This window comes from Apteryx mantelli, chromosome 1 (assembly GCF_036417845.1).
Source record: "Apteryx mantelli isolate bAptMan1 chromosome 1, bAptMan1.hap1, whole genome shotgun sequence".
NCBI lineage: Eukaryota > Metazoa > Chordata > Aves > Apterygiformes > Apterygidae > Apteryx > Apteryx mantelli.
This window is the reverse complement of record NC_089978.1, coordinates 145783918-145801454: the sequence shown is the minus strand read 5'-3', so window position 1 is coordinate 145801454 and position 17537 is coordinate 145783918. Positions and strand designations below refer to the sequence as shown.

Below are 17537 nucleotides of genomic sequence, written 5' to 3'. Positions count from 1 at the left end.
TTAGTTTGGGACCTGCTATGCCCTTTCTACTGCTGTACCCATCTCCTCCTGTTCCTGTGGTAGCATCCTTCAGCTCCTGCCCTCTGCGCCGGTGTCCCATCAACCTCTTGCTGTGAACTGTCCCACATCAAACAAGGTGTATCTGCAGCTTTTCTTCTCTGCGCCCGCTCCATAGCTGCTGGCCCGTTAGATGCCAGGGCAGCAGGCGAAATGCTCGCTCTGTGAGTTCAGCCATCCATCCAGGAGGCACCAGCTCCTTTTCGGGGCCAAGCAGCACATACGGCTGCTCCGCTTCTGGCAGCTCCCACACGCAGTCCTGCAGGCGACAGACTGCTTCGCGTCTCGGGTTGATTAGATCGTTCTGATGTCTCTTTCATTCAGAGCCTGCGGTGTATCATTTTTTCCAAAGTACCAGGCGCTTTGGAAAGAAAGGTCTTCCTCAGCCAGAGGAGTTTCTGCCAAATAGGGCTGCTTGGTTAATGTGACCTTCTTCGCAGGCCAGCAAGTCAAATGCAGTGCTGGGGGTGCAACAGAAATAGAATGGTTCCATTATGCAGATGGCATGAATTTGGGTGAATTAGTAGGTTTTTGAGGGCATTTCCAAGAACTCTGGGTGGCACCTTTTCAAAACATTCCCGTTAACATGGTGAGCTCAGTAAACGTAGTGCGCTCTCAATAAAAGGCCCCATTTTGAAGCTTCTTCCTTCCGCCTCCATCCCCTCTGGCATCATTTGTTTATAAAGGTCATACTTAAGCATTTTACATAATTACTCCCAACTGAATATTTTGTTTGGGATATGGACTTGTGCTTTGTTTGGCTGGGTTGGTTAGTGGAAGCAGAGAGGTAGCAGGAAGAGGGGTGAAGAGGTTTTCTCTGCCGCGAGTCGGTGCCTGATTTTGCAGGATACCTGGTGTCTCCTGCCAGGTCCACACTCTTGTGCATTTACTGTGGGGGATCTGGAGAGCTCCAGGCACACAGCGGTTTTCCAAAGCTTTGTTCACAGTGCCAGCACTAACTGGTGGCTGGCTGGGGACCCCACTGCAAAGCGAGCAAATGTAAACTAAATTCTTCCTTGAGGAGGTTTTACGCTTTGGTACAGAGGCCTGGCTGGTGGGAAGCGGGGAGGGTACATGGGATGCGGAAAGCAAATGCTTACGGTGATGCATGCCTCCTTCCTTAGTATGGCAGTGATGTCCATGCAAGTTTCTTATCTGTTAAATAGCTCTTCCTGAGCCTGCTAATTTGCCACTTGGGTTCTCTTCTATATTTTCCTACCACAGACCTACGGTTAGGCTCAGCCCTGCTATTTATAGCTTGGTGTGTCAGTGCCAAAATTGTTATCTCCTTTCTACAGGCTTAATAAAATCAAGTGACTTAGATGTGCTATTTGGTAACGTCTGCGTTTGTGAGTATAGGAGCGTGGGGAAAACAAATTAACAGGAAACAAAATTGCCACGTTGTTTTATCCTACCAGGAATACAAGCTGTGCAAATGATAAATACCTGGTTGCTTGCTGGTGCTAGAGTGCGCTCATTAGACCTTAAGTAAAGGTTAATCCATTTCAAGCCTGGGTTAATACTACACTATCCTGACATTCCCAAATGATCAGAAGTTTTGGGGTTTTTTTTGCCTTACTAGATCTTTTCTTGAAATAATCTAATCACGGATGCTGGTGTGTGTCCAGCAGTTGTTTTGTTCGATTTGGGTGTGTCGCCAGGCTGTCGTTTCTGCGGATACCTCTTCTGTACTTACCTCTTCCCACCTAGCAAGGGAGCGAGAGCGTAATGCTGTATAACCCACTGAACAGGGCGAGTAGAGCCGAGTTCTCTAACTTTGGGGAAACGTCTGCTATGGAGTATGGGTTTGTGTGAAGAATATAGCGCCTTAATTTTTAGTAGAGATTATTAACAGATGACAGCTCTCGTGTTTCTTTCATAGAAAATTGAAGGGGGTAAAAATATTGATTAAAAAATAGAAGTAGCTGCAGCATCATAAAGCAGCTGTAGTGCTATTCCAGCCTCTCTCTATACATATAGATGAATACATTTTTATTCTCAGAACTCGGGCATCTTTCACACTCCAAAATACACAGCGAAAATAATAATATCCACATAATGTTATAAAACGCCTTTATTTGTGACACAGCAGCTGCATTTCTAGCAACAAATACTTTATTGTCACACCAAATTCATTTAAAAGTCTGCAAGATAAAATGCTGCCCTCACAGAGGGAGAGGAGCAGGCACATCCAAGGCAAAAAAAACCAAACAATTAAACAACCTTCTCGTGGGAGGTGTAAAATGACAATTTACTTCAGTATGAAACTTTTAATCAAGTCACCTACGAAGGCATTAGAACCAGCTTGGAGATCGTAAAACTAATTCAGGATTTGTCTTCCTCAAAAATCCCCTGGTGAAATGGAAGGATTACAGAAACGAGCAAAAGGAAGTGGATTTATTTCTGTGCCGCTTCTCAGAAAACTAACAAACAAACAGGATGAGACGCTGCTGTCCCTGGCTGCCCTCCTGGGTGCTGCAGCGCTTCCCTAATGTGCCTGAACCCCTTCCAAGGGAGGGCACAAGCTCTAGGACAAACTGTACTTTTTTTTTTTTCTTTAATGCCCTCTGCTTCCTTGGATCAGCTGTTGCGGGGAAGGGGATGTTCAGCCAGGGCAGCCTTAAGGCCTCTTTGCCCAGCGTTAAAAGGATTGTTCAAGCACATCCAAGTTCTTTGCATTCCAGGTTTAAATCTAATTGAGAGCGCAGTCTTTCTGTCTCTTTTCTTTTCCTCTTTTTTCCAGTTTTTAAGTGCTCCATGACTGCGTGCCCTGACCCATAAGTACATCATCTACATAAACAGTGTATCTACAGCTGGATTTGGAGGGTGCTGTTGTAAGATTTCTCCAGAAAGCTAAGAATCCCAATACAGGGAGCTCTCTAAAGAATGGGCCACTCCAGAAATGCTCATCTGATTATCAGCATGGCATAGAGATGGTCCTAAAGGAAATAGCTGGTTGCCTAATGCACTTAGAGCGTGGAAGAGTTTTCTAGTCTTGCTGGCTTGTTGTTGTTTAAAAAAAAGAAAAAGAAAAAGGCAGCAACAGAATTTTTCCATTTAAAATATGGCCATTACATTATTTGATGGGATGGCTTTTAGAAATCCCCCAGCTGTCCATGTGCAGTTCTGTTGAATGGCTTTAGAAATTGAGATATTTGATGGCTATTTTTTAATATAACTTCTCTTTCGGATGGTATTAGGATTTCAGTTCATTTACTTTTTCATTTTATCCTGTCCTTTCGGTAGCACCCTAGCATTTCTTCAATCTAAAAATGTCGTGACACCACTCTGCACACCCAATCACAGGAGCAGCCTGCTTGTCCTCTTGCTTCCTCCTCCTGCGCTCTCTGCTCCACTGCCTCTTCTCTCCCCAGGCTGGGCTTGAGTCAGCCAGAGGGACATTTTTCTAATTTGTGGACCAGTGCTGCTGGGTGAGTTGCCCAGAGTCTGCATAATTCTTGCAATGATTCACCCCTTGTTTTGCCAACATGTTGTTGTGTTTTTTAAGAGAGTGGGCAGTAAGTTCTTCTTCTATCACAGGATAAATTTATAATACAATTTTTTAGTTTCTTAATGCCTTTCATGCGAATTTCGTAGTGCCTAAGAAATTAGGGATGGAAAGTGGGGAAGAGAAATATATATATTTTTCAAGTGAGTAGTGACTTGCCATGCTCTGTTTCAGTACATGTTACCATGGCGATGACTGCAGGGACTACAACATCCTTTCCCATGAGTAACCACACCCGGGAGAGAGTGACGGTGGCCAAACTCACGCTGGAGAACTTCTACAGCAACCTCATTATCCAGCACGAAGAGCGAGAAACCAGGTACTGGCTTGGCTTGCTCTTGCCTCTCTGCAGCTGTTTAGGGTTGACTTTTGGTGGCATTTACATAAGGGCACTTTAATCCCTGGGCGCAGAGCGTTTCTTAGGCGTTCTTCTTTACTCAGAAGCAAAGAGCTAATCGTCTAAGGGCACAGCCTGCCTTTAAGCTGTCGTCTGTGCCAATAAACCTGTGAGCATCCCCCGGCGCTGTGCAAAGCGGTCACTGAGCAGCTGAGCCTGTGCTTTTGAAGTTCCCATACAATTTACCTCCTCATCAAGTTATCACCACTTTGAGGAAACCACTCTGTGCAGTGTCTTATTTTGCAGCACGTGGGAGGTTTCTACTTCTGTGGAGGGGTTAGTGACCGACCCCCACATGTGTCCCACAGGGAATAAACCTCATAAGAGGGGTCGATACTACAGAGCTGTAGGTGCAGTAACCTGCTTCCACACAAGGTGATGGCTTGTGGTGTCTCCTCATGCTCTGCAGCACTGAGCTCCTGCCGAGACCCCTTGCCTCTGCAGATGGGAGCATATAAGAAATAGGGAAGAGGATCAACATTGTGGGGCTTGATAGGATGATGGGGTAAGGAGAGAGAGTGTAGTCTGGGGTGGAAACGGGGGGCAGGAGAGAGAGCGGGGTTGGTGGTGGGTGGGTTTGGAAGGCTCTCAGGTAGGCTGGAAGAATTTTGGGCAATGTAGTACCCACCTCTACATTTGTCTGGCACCGTGTTGGCTAGTGCTCCTTCTGTTGGGGCACAGATTGGTTGTCATCATTTTAATTTCCATCATCAGTGCCCCGTTCTGTCTCCACTGTGGTGAAGTGCTACTGAATTAAGTGTCAAAGTGCCGAGCATCTGATTATAATGAATGTTGTGTTTCAAAGTGTCATCAGCATGCAAAATTATCATTCCCCTGGTGATACGTTTTTAATTGAGGGGTTTTCAGCTGAGCAGCAGGGTTTCCATCTCTTCATCATATTCAGTCATTATCCCATGTAATTGAGCTGCTTATAGCTATGAGAATAGGCTGTTTAATGGGGGCCTTAATTTAGGGTCTCCTGCTGTACTTCCTGAAGTGAGGAAAGACACGAACTGCCTGGTACATGGTGCTCAAACTCTTAGCCACTGTTCGCAGGCAAGTGGCTTTCTGAAAGCTGCCGCCTGAGGGTCAGAAGGACGTATCTTAAGGGTGGAAAAAGAGACGTTTGGTAGAAGCAGGCTCCTGCTGCTGCGCACTAGCCCTTCAGCTGGCCGCAGGGTGCTCCCAGGCTGCCTGCTCCTCTCGGGCGTCTCAGCTGGGGGAGCCTGGGTCCAAGCAGGCCAGTGGGAGAGGGTGGTGCCGAATCCTGGAGGGGAGAATTAGCTGGCATGAGGGGAAGGTGAGCAGGACCAGGTGTGAGTGTCTGGGAAAGGTCAGCAAGGCTGCGACTGCGGGTGGAAGCTGATGCTGGGTTGAGATATGATACGTGTTTGGAGGCAAAGCTGAGAATTTTTTTTTCCCCCCACCATTTCTATTATTTTATTAGTTAGGATTACAAATCAGAATAAATAACCTTAGTTCAACAAAGATTATTTAAAGAAATACAAATTCCTAGAGTGATGATAACTGTATGATTGGGCTTTTAATGCCTAAATCTGAAAACACATGTGCTTAAACAGGTCCAGAAAGCATGTGCTTAAATTTGCTTATACGTTTTCGACAGATTTGGTCACAAATGAGTAAAGGCACAAAGTGAATAATGGGTTTTCAGATGTGCCATCTGAGGCATGCTCTTTGGTATCTGGTATCTGTGGTGTTTTGCTATAATCCTATATTTGTTTTTGATTAAAAAAAAAAACTACTGTCTCTCTCCTTTGCAGGCAGAAGAAACTAGAAGTGGCTATGGAAGAGGAAGGCCTAGCAGATGAGGAGGTAATGCTAATGTAATATTTGAACAGATCGCTTTGCTAACAGTTGTTCAAATTGGCATTTGAGGAGTTTACCTTTAACATTACCTAGCATGACATTAAGTTTTATCTTGTAAATGAAGTTTAAAATTGCTTAACATCTGTTTTGGCATAGAGACAAGAAAAGAATGAGATGCACATCGGAGAAGAGGGTAGAAACCAAAATGCTGAACCAGTTTTCTCATATAAACAATGAAGCTGGTGCACCCTTGCTCCATTCGGATATGGACTTGAAGGGAGCTCTATCCGGTTGGCATGTCTCAGAATTTTGGTCAATAAATTACTTTTCTGAGGTCCATCACATCACTGCTGCCTGTACTACCTTCAGCATAGGCACTGAAATAAATAGTAACAGTGCCTCAGTCAGGTCTCAAGTTTGACATAACTTCTGGGAAGAGTGAAAGGCGAAAGTGGGTGTATAATGCCACCTTGTGGTTTTAAATGACATTATCATCCTAGTACAAAATCCAGCAAGCCAGAGAGATAGATGGGCCTCGTTAGCAGTCTCTGCAATCTCCTTGGCATCTTTGGCAGCATAGGTGGGTGCTTATCTTCTCTCAGAGTGAATCCCGTTGACATTTTTATAGGGCAAAATATATGATAGGCTTTGGAAAGAACTTTCTTTCAAATACAAGTATATTTTTCTTCCCTAAACCAAATGGATTTTGCTGTAGATAACAAAATATGGCTCTCTGCTGTCTGTTAGGCTCCTCGTTGCCTGCCATCACTCGTTTTGGCCATGTGCAAGTCTTAGCTTTTATTGATGTTTCTCCTTCACACTGTTCAAAAGTAGAGCCCTTGCCTTGGCCAGTGACTGATGCAGTTTGTTTGAACCAGTAAGCTTTTTCACTGATTTTGTTACTTAGATATAAAGAGACAGTAATGTTAAAAAAAGAAATAAAGAAATAAAGAAACTAGAACTGGCTCATACTTGGAGAATTTCAGAAAGATTTCTCTATCACATTTTATCTATAAACCTAATGGGTGGGAGAATACTTCACAGGAAGGGAGATTATATATCTTGACTTTCTACTGTCAAATGACTTATAAGTTCCCATGTAATGTGTTTCTTTAGAAAAAACTGCGCAGGTCACAACATGCCCGCAAAGAAACAGAGTTTCTGCGACTGAAGAGGACTAGGCTTGGCTTGGATGACTTTGAATCTTTGAAAGTTATAGGAAGAGGAGCATTTGGGGAGGTTTGTGGCTTTCTTGCTTGAACAGGATATTAAAATTGGATCGAACATTAAAATTAACCATTTTAATTATAGAAGAAGAGGTTCCAATTTGGCAGTTTTATTGCAGAAGAGTAGCTATCTTAGTAAGTCTGCAAGTGTGGATAAGACCGTTAATGGATTATGTGCATGGATTTATCAAGAGCCATGAAAGGGCCTTAGTTTCCTGCAGCTTTCTATTAGCCCCAGCTGATGTTGTCCATGCTTCCCCCTGAAGTGATGGATTCGCAGTTGCACAATTCCTCTCCACAAACATCCTCCTCCCTGCCCTGTGTCACATCATGGTTTTATCGGCTCTTACATTTTAGCATATGCAGTCTCACAGCCATCTGGAGTTTAGTGACTAGTAATTTTTTGAAAAAATAACCACCTCAAACTATCTACTGTCTAACTAGTATTAGAATGGCAGCATTGTATAAGGTGTAGAAATATGCGGTATGACATACTTCTTTATACATATGTTTTTGAATGTGTAATAAAAGAACCTTTCTATGCCTTGCAATTTTGAGCCTTCCAGTAGATAGCTCACTGGGGTCCAGTTTATGAGGTATATAGGATTGATTGGGTTGTATTTCTCATTATAGGTACGCCTTGTTCAGAAGAAGGATACAGGCCATATTTATGCAATGAAGATACTAAGAAAAGCAGATATGCTGGAGAAAGAGCAGGTCTGTGTTATATAAGGCTCTTAGATTTCAAAGTTACTTTGTCTAGAAAATTGCCAGATGCTAAAGTTCTTTGTGCCAGATATTATTTGTTTGTATTTTCCGCTCCTACTCTGTGTAGCCCTAATAATGGTATTGCAGTCTCTAAGGCCTCTGTGGAAGTGCTACCACAGTACAAAAGAAAAAGTAGAAGTTGGGAAATAAGGTCATGTAACAGCATTTGTGAAAATGTTTTATTTTCAACAAATCTGGAACAATAACAAAGGATTTTTTTTTCCTCTCCTCTATCATTGCAGACCTTTTAGTGCTTAATCCCTAATTCTGCATTTCGAGGAAAATGCTTCTTGAAAAATAACACCATGCCAAAGTAAAAGTTGAGAGTACTTGATGTTTTCTTTTGATGGCCAGATACCAAGAGATGTCATGCTGCTCATTGTTTGGCTTTGCTTTGCTTTGTTTTGCTTTTTAGTCAGGGTTTATATCTCTTTTGTTCTGCTTTTCAGTCAACAATTCACTGCAAACTCCCCATAGGATGAGGCAAATACTTTAGCACCACAAAGCAAAGAAATTAAGTGCAGATGCCCCAAGGAAAGGATAGCTAGAGGACTTCCATCTTCCCTACTTGTTCAAACCCCATCATTAGCTCTTTTATGGCATCCTCCTGCAGTGGTACCAGCACCTCTTTCTTTTTTTTTTTTTCTTTTTTTTTTCTGGTGCAGACTTCTTGGCTCCTCAACCCCATGTACTGGTTGTAGAGAACCAGAGAGAAACAGCATAGTCTGCACAGCAGCCAGGATGTGCAGAGACACAAATACAAGAAAATTAAGACTTTCAAGTGGGGTGGCAGTGGGAGATATCCTGGTTGTTTTTTAAGCAAAGTTTTAATTTTATATGGTGTAGCTACATGTAGAAAGAGAGGAGTGGAAAGAAATATTTTCTAATGAGAATAGATAGAATAGATAGAGCTAGATAAATCAAATGAGTTGGGAATGCCTACTACAGGGAGGGACACACACTTACGATAGAGCTACTCCTGGCCAGTAGGACTGGGGAAAAAGTGAAGGAGACTCTTCATTTGCTGCTTGTTGGAAATAGCCCTGAAAGCTGGAAGAGTGGTACATATTTTCTTTCTAGAAGTTGCTTTCTGGCATCTGAAACACGAGAATCTTAGAGCTGTCAAGAAATATTTTTCCATGCAGAATTCTAGTAAAACACCCAGGAGATGCGCATTATTCCAATGTGCTTTATTCTTAGTTTCCAGTGAATACATGGGGTAGTAGCTCTTAAGCATAAACTTCTCTGCTAGGGCTCTGACTACAAAGCAAAATGACACCGTCTTTGTAGCCCAGGGCGGGCTTGCCCACGAGAATTTGAATCTGGCTAGCTCAAGTAACAGTACTATTGAAAATAAAGTACATTAACTTCAGCATGTGCAAGCAAAGTTGCCAGAGGACTTCAAAGCCACATTTTCTCTACCAGCAAGACTGAAATGAGCATTGGCAGGCTTGTACCTTTTTGTTTCTCTGTATTGATCCAACCTTAAATGCATCTTAGCCTCTTCTCCTTTAAAATACTCCTGTGTGGGAATGTTGTTGATTGGAAATGCTGTTAAAATTTTTAAACTACGACTCCAAAAGCACCAAAAAGATTACATGTGACTTACGTATGTCCTATAATGATCTGCAGTGGTTTTTTTGTTTTTGCTTTGGGTTTTTTTTTTTTTTACACAATCATTTCAAGAGCATCACATAGATATATGTGACAGAGGATCTCCTTCTCTAAATGAGAACCTGGAGACTTCCCACTTAGTGCATGTGTTCCAGCCTCTTCTGTTGTGTGCTTTCTGCTCCTTGTGAGAGTGGCAAAACCAACACTTGCAGTAGAAGGTAACAAAAGAAGCATTAGCATAGGACAAAGTTCTTCCTTTCCTCCTCCCCCAAAATAAAAAAACCCTGATTTTTAAAAACATGTGGTTGATCTGCTTACCTGTGGCAGAATGCAGTAGCATGCCAGCATCACTTGTGACCAGTCCTATTTTGATACTGCTTTCAAGTCAGAGTTTCAAATCCCAGAACATTCCGTAATGCATTTTTGGTGCAAGTTTGTTAATAGTTTTCAAAGACACAGCTGGGACTTGAATATCCTGAGCAAGGTCAGAGGTTCCCAGACTCACTTGCCTAGGACCAACATGAGCAGCAGAGGCGGCCGTGTCAGCTCTTGGCCGGCTTCCTGCTCATCACTTGGAGGAATGGCTCCATCTGCTTTTCTCCCTCCTTCCCCCTGTCTTCAGCCGAAGACTCGTCTCATTTTTTGCCCTTCTCCAGTTCGTTTCTTTGTATACTTATATGAGAAATTTGATAACTTCTGACAATAATCATGATGTATCTGTCATTTCACCTCTTAAGTCTTGCATTATTTAAGACAAGCTCTGTCTTTTTCCAATAATTACCTCAGGATTTGCACACTGAGTTGCACATTGCATTTTTGCTATTTGTGTGATTGTGAATTTGCGGGAGGAATGCTGCATTACTGAGCTGACCCCTACAGAGCTTTATAATTTTTTTTAATCACCTTATTTCATTTTAGGATATGGCAAAAAGGGGAACTGCACTTTCCCACCAACTTTTTCAGTTCTTACAAACCAGCAGAAACAGTTTAAATAGTTATGCTTTGTGTTTCTAGAGATTGCTTCTGAAAAGTTACATAAAAGTTATTCTCAACATTCAGTTGAATTCTATGGGTTTCTGTTGGGGATTTTTGACGACTTTGTAGGATCTAGTCTCTGTATGAAAACAGTTTCTTTGTCAAAGATCATGAAAATATGTCGTAGGACTAGGACTATAACATGATGTTCAGTATTTAAGTACTTAAATTGCCCTTTAATAACAGTATTTTTAAAAAAACATATTTTAGGTGGCCCATATCCGAGCAGAAAGAGATATTTTGGTTGAAGCAGATGGAGCCTGGGTAGTGAAAATGTTTTACAGTTTTCAGGATAAAAGAAATCTCTACCTGATCATGGAGTTCTTACCTGGGGGTAAGCTATATATTGTGTTGCTATAAAAGTACTTCTTCCTCAGCTTTTGTTGTCAGCTTTATAAAAATGTTAGAAACAAGCATTCTATGAAATTTATGATAATACAAAGTTTTAATGCTGTTTTAAGTGTAGTGTCAGTAATATAACTGTTCCTGATTTTAGGGGAGGAGGGAAGGTTAAGGAGGGTGTTAATATAATTGCAGACTTGGATTAAATAATTCTTCTAGTCCAATATTCCACTTTTTTTTCTGCTGAAGCTAGTAACAGTAAAAGATTGCTCTTGCTGAATCAGCTTATTTATGTGACAGATGTAGCATGTGTTAAAATTTTGTAAAAAGAAATAAAAAATAAAAAAAGTATCTTGCTGGGCTATTCAATTAAAATTCATATGTAGAATTTTCAACAGGGTTATATGCAGTTTACTAAAAAAAGTATGTTGGGTTTGTAGGTCCTTGCAGTAGTAGTTTTATAATTAGTAGCTAGAAGATCAGTTACAAGGTTAGATTTGGAATCTATTGAGGTTTCTCATAGAATTAGCCTTGTGATTAAAATAGTCTGATTTCTCTGCTGTATTTTCTTCTCTTTGCTTAGGTGACATGATGACCTTACTAATGAAGAAAGACACCTTATCAGAAGAGGAGACACAGTTTTACATTTCCGAAACTGTGTTGGCCATAGACGCTATTCACCAGCTGGGATTCATCCACAGAGATATTAAACCAGACAACCTTTTGCTGGATGCTAAGGCACGTAACATGCATGTAAACTGCCTATGTTTTAAACATTTCTGTCTGCAGATAATGTCATTTATAGTCGTGTGAATCAGGAGTAATTCCATGAAACAGTAGTGTCACACCAGTGATTCAAACTATCTGTAGTAAAGGCAGAAAATGGTCAACTACCTCTTTCTTGTAGAATATCTATATGCTTAACAAAGCAAAACTACCCTTTTTGTTTCTTTGTTGGAAAGCCTTTTGAGCATGAAAAGACCCACTTAAGAGTGTCCAGATGCTTGTATTCATACACATTAAAAATTGGTATACTCAAGTTAATTCAAGAAGTGCGAAAGCATGAAACATTCAGATTGTGCTACTTTCTAAATGATCTTTTCAATTCCTGCAGTTATCTCATTTGTTTAATTATCTGCTCACCAGTGGGAACAGTCTGGCTGTTAGACTGACTGTTGTGAGCCCTGAAATGGGCCAAGTAAACATCATCCACAAGTCTGTAGACTATCTGGTGTTGACATTTGGAAATGTGGTTAAAACCAGATTACCATCAAAACAAAATAAAAGCAATTTCTGCTGGAGGCTTCTGAGTCTCAGTGGCATCCAGTTCAAAACAAACCCAGGCAAACTAGCTGCCCTCAGCTGTTGTGAAATTGTTGACTGTAAACATTCCCAGCAGGCAATGATAACCCTTTTGAAAGAAAACACGCTCTCCTGGTGCGTCAAGATTCAATCATTATTTGCCTGCTTGCCTTGGACTAGACAGGCCGGTGCAAGTCCATTGTTCATGTGTGGCCTGAGAAGGCAAGTGCAGTTATTAAAACAGCTTTCTTTTTTGAGCACTACTATATTTTTATCTTCTCTGATTTTTTAGGGTCATGTAAAGCTCTCCGATTTTGGGCTATGCACAGGTTTAAAAAAAGCTCACAGAACTGAGTTTTACAGGAACCTTACACACAACCCACCAAGTGACTTCTGTAAGTATAAGGTGTCCTAATTAAATGTTTAAATAGTTTTGAGCTGCAGCTATGCCACATCGTAATTCATTTCTGCTGGGTTAAGCAACATTGGTCAGGCTGATTGCATTTAGTTGAAAAACCTGTTCCCAGAACATGGAAGTATTTCACAGGAAAGAAATTATGATTTCAATAGGTTTTTTTCTTTTCCCCTTTACATGTGTGTTTTAATGCATATACATGTTTAATGCATATTTCATACCAATGCTACTGAAGTTGCCAAAATACGCTTTCAGACAGAAAATAGGTTTCACGTGCTGACTGACTGAAGTCAATGAAGATCTCATGAATCTTTTCATAAGAGTTGTTCATCTATATGGCTTGGTCACACTTCCACATTAGTATTTTATTCTACAAACGCAAACTTCCTCTGCAGTTCTGCTTAGATTCTATACTTGCTGTTTAAAAGACATTGCAATGTTCTGTATCATACCTGAATGTACACTACCAGCCTCAACCGTAAGGGCTGCTGATCTTAGATTAATCTGTAAAACTTTCAGAAAGTTCTAATTTGGAATTGCTGATGAAGTATACTACTTGTGTGATTCTCAGCTTCAAATTGGACAGTAGTTATTCATTGTCCTTTTCCACTCTCCAGTTATAAGCAGGTATTTGTTTCTAGAAGAAAGCATTTTAAGGAGACAAAATAGTCATTCATTGAAAACAGCATGCTATCAATCTTTTCTGTCTTTTACTTCTTGCAAATGCATTTAACATCAAATAATTATTTTGTAAATTAGCATTTCAGAATATGAACTCAAAGAGAAAAGCAGAAACATGGAAGAAGAACAGGCGACAGTTGGTGAGTTAAAAAAATTAAATATAATCTTTTTTTTTTCTGACACTGTATACAGAAAAAAATAAGATAAAGACTGAACATTAATGCTACTGGTTTTTAAAATCTGAGAGGCCTTCATCACTTACAGATGCAGCTCTCTTTAGGCTTCTGAAATTCCAATTCACTGAAAACAAGGTGGTCTAGTGATTTCAGCTGTGGAATAGCTCATGAGTTTTGGGGAAGAGGGTAGGGTGACTATCAGCTGTGTTATTTTGTTTTCGGAGCTGTGACTAGTGAATCCCTGCACTTCTTTATGCCTTTGTTTCCCTTACAAGCATTTGAACAAACTAATCTGAAGTGTCAGCAGCCACTCAGGAAACCTGTATCTTGAGTCCGTCTGCTTGACTGAATTCATATTGACGCTGTGTGTGTTTGCAAACTCCTGCGTTTAACTCCTGCAGTTCGCAGTGCTGCAGTGAGATGAGTAGCTGTCTGATATTTTTTCAGAGAATCATGGGAAAATTTGTTCTTCTGCTGAATGGGAATATTATGAAAAGGCAGCGGAGGATATTGGCACTGGAGTGGCACAGCCTGGGTCCAGAGTGCCAAGTGGACAAGTTATAAAGGGCACTCTGGCATTAAGTGAATGGAAGTAAAATTAAGACAGTCTGTCACCCTGGAGATTTCAGAATTTCAGCCATGCTGATAATTTTCTCTGAGCAGCAGTTCCAAAACACTACATCTGAAAATTTTGGAACTTTTTATTTTGATCTCTCTGTTTAGGAAGTGATATGCTGCAGTATTTCTGAATTGCTTTTGAGTTGTTCTTGGCTTCATTATGAGATAGACTGAGATTACACTGCAGTCATGTTGCCTCATAGTTCAGGCCCTTTCTCCCTCTTGGAGTTGCATCCCTGGAAAGAGTAAATCTTAAAATTTAGTAAAGACTGACCTGGCAGAACCATGTGGTGAAGCTAGATGGATCATCGTTCAGTCCAACAAAGAGAAGAAAAGGTTAAAGTAACGGCTTGTTTCAAAAGTATTCATAAAGGAAACATACTCTTGGTTTTTAACTGGTTCAAAACTAAATGTCTCAGCTGTATTCAGCCAAATTAAATATTTTGTTCTTGGTCAAACAAATGACAGCAGAATATTCCATTTCCAAAGTAAAAGTCAGATTTTTTTGGCAAAACTGTCTTTTTGGAGGGGGTTGTTTTGGTTTGTTTATTTGGGGAGGGAGGGGGGGAAGGGATTTTCCATCAGTAAACAGAAATTCCCAATTACCTCAAGATTTAGTCTTTAGCCCATAACCATGTGGCCTGCATATTTAAGGGTTTTTTTTGGTTTGTAAGGGATGGAGCCTGGGTCCAGTAAGACCCCGAATTAATCTTGCAGTGAAGATAAAGTAATATGTGGAAACAGTTAGCATATCAAGAGTTTCACACATGGGAATCTAGCACTTGATATACTTAAACAAACCAAAAAAAACAAAACAAAAAGAAAAACCTTCTTGGGTATTTTGGTAATACAGCTACCTGTATTATTACATCCCTGAAACATTAGCTAAGTTGACCTTCTGATATTACAATCAGGATATTCTATGATTTCTTGACATTTAGGAGAATGGTTTCCATGCACTTCCAAGGTTCTCTTGGTGTCCGTGCTCATCCATGTAAAAGAATAATGTTCTTGAGATTTTAGATACTGTGAATAATCAAATTAAGCATTCTCGTCCATCCAAATAACAAGATACTGTATATGAATCCCCAGAAAAAAGCTTTCCAAACTGTAAAAATCTAATAATTGTTTTAAAGAGTTTACTCTTTTTTTTTTTTTTTTTTTCCCCAGGCATATTCTACTGTTGGCACTCCGGATTATATTGCACCAGAAGTATTTATGCAGACTGGATATAACAAGCTATGTGACTGGTGGTCTTTGGGAGTGATTATGTATGAAATGCTAATAGGTATGTTAAAAACCGCAACCCGAGAATCGTTCAGAGGGTAGCAGGGTGCGCTAGATTGTCTAATCTGATCTCCTCCGTAGTGCAGGCAATAGAATTTCATTCACTTCTTCCTGAAGTGAGCCCCAAACTCAGTTTCCAGAAAACTTTAAAGTCCTCTCATCTTTCCGAGAAGACAGCAAGAGATGAGGAATCTACCATATGCCTCAGTCAATTGTTCCAGTGAATAACTGTTCACTATTAAATGTTTTGAGGTTCAGTCTCATTAGCTGGAAATAGCAAAATATCCTTTAATGTTGCATTATAAAAGAGAAAAGTTTTGTCTGGTACTACTTTTTAGATTTGGGAGCCATGGTGGCAAAAGCAGAGGCCAAGGTCACTTTCCTACCGTGGGAAAGACTTGTTAATTTTTCTTTCTGTTTGTGCAGGGTATCCACCTTTCTGCTCAGAAACACCACAGGAAACTTACAGGAAAGTTATGAACTGGAAAGAAACTTTGGTATTTCCTCCAGAGGTGCCCATTTCAGAGAAATCAAAGGATTTAATTCTAAGGTCAGTCGCAAAAGCCCACACAGAGGCATAGTCATCTTCCATTAGGCTAACTTTCCAGCCTGCAGAGAGGAAGCTTTAGACTAGGAGGAGGAGTTGGCTTCTTATTGCGTTTCACCATCCTTGATGAATTTTTCAGTCCTTTTCCCTTTGCCATTTGTTTAGCATGAGGGAATAAGTTCTAAAGATCTTCATTTGTACCACTGTATCAGGAAAAACAGAGCAGACTGGAAAGAAAACAGTGATTAAAACAGTTTTTCAGTTCTCAGAGAGGGAACTAAAAAACAACCACTCACTATTTAATGTACCAAACAGAAATTTTTGGATGTGTTGGATACAGTTACATTTTCAAAACCACCGTTCTTTTGTCTGCATTAAAGTTTCCTGAGGGTTTTTGGTGTCAGGCAGAAATGCTCTCTTGCCATGGGAGGTTTTCGGGGGGATGGATTTTGACTTTGGTATTTTTCAAAGATAGTATTATAAGCTTGTATGAATTTGTTATGGGCAAAAAGGGAATGCACTTGATACACAGAGCTAAGAACTAGGATATATTGTTAGTCCAAGCAGTGCTCCAGTGGCATACAACAAATGCAACAAACAGTTATTCTTGTAACAAACAGTTACAGTGATACTAGCACTTACAGTCCAAGTTACTTAATTATTGCTAATTCTGATTAATAATGTAATAAAATTGTAACACACAAATGTTTTAGTATCTATTTCTCTAGCATTTTGCTCACCTTTCCTATATGTTGTCAGAACCCTGAGCTCTTTACTGGGAAGAGTACAGTGTTGCTTTTGAGGATTTCTTCTTCCTCAGTCTTGGGTCTGCTTGAGACATTTTTATGTATTTCAGAGAGTTTATTAACATGTCTTGCTGATTGGCTTGCGAATTTACTTATACAGTGACTGCTTAAATTATTTCATTTAGGGTACAACCATACAATTGCACAAAGCTAAGCAAAGAACTTAAGTTAAAAACATCCTTAGTCAGACAATTTACTAAAACAAGGCCAAAACTGCAGGTTAGACAACGAACACCTGACCATTGGGTACTTTCACTTTATAGCTAGGACAAGTTGAACAATGGTTATCTGAGCCTAAAGCAAGTTGCAGACAAAGCAAAAGTGTCTTGGTTTCTGTGGATATGGATAAAACCAACCAAGTTCAAGTTCAAACAAGGCCTGAAAAATCCTGAGACCTGTTCTGGCTAACTGTTATTACAAAGTTTGAGGTCTATTATTAGAAGCAGGCAGCAGCCAGTTGGCTAGGCTACAGTAGAAATACGAGCAGTTATTTCCCAAGTGCCACCCAACTACAAGTGAGAGAACATTACAGTTTATAATTGGAGACAGTTTATAACCTCACTTGTTCTATTACCGAAATACCTACCAGAAATTCTGCTAGCTGGCACAATGATGACCTTTTTTGTGTTGGGATGTATTTGATGGGAAAAGAAGAGTGACTTGTGAATATGGATGATGTGATCATATGGGGAGGTTATATAGGTTCAGGATGACTAAATAAACGGTCAGAGGCTTTTGATCATTTAGGCAAAAAAAGTATTTAATCTGATAAAGACCAGATGACTTTTAGAGCAATAGGAGGCCCATGTCCAGACATTACCAAGCTCTCTGCTCCCAGTAGGCTGACGGGTATCTCCACATTTGGCAAGACCAAGCTGTTTGACGTGGGCCTTGCATTTTTCCTCCATTATTGTAAACTTCCCTCTTTGTG

The 17537-nt window shown here is 40.5% G+C and overlaps 1 protein-coding gene across 1 annotated transcript in view; it reads left to right on the top strand.

The window, feature by feature from the left end:
• STK38L (serine/threonine kinase 38 like) overlaps positions 1-17537 on the top strand; it is a 52409-nt gene that overhangs the window by 26270 nt on the left and 8602 nt on the right. Inside the window, exons 2-11 of the mRNA XM_067305825.1 lie at positions 3740-3884; positions 5744-5795; positions 6906-7028; positions 7649-7732; positions 10643-10766; positions 11358-11512; positions 12369-12471; positions 13251-13312; positions 15137-15254; positions 15680-15803. Coding sequence (XP_067161926.1) covers positions 3751-3884; positions 5744-5795; positions 6906-7028; positions 7649-7732; positions 10643-10766; positions 11358-11512; positions 12369-12471; positions 13251-13312; positions 15137-15254; positions 15680-15803 — 1079 coding nt within the window. The 5' untranslated portion in view covers positions 3740-3750. The remainder of the gene's footprint in view (positions 1-3739; positions 3885-5743; positions 5796-6905; positions 7029-7648; positions 7733-10642; positions 10767-11357; positions 11513-12368; positions 12472-13250; positions 13313-15136; positions 15255-15679; positions 15804-17537) is intronic.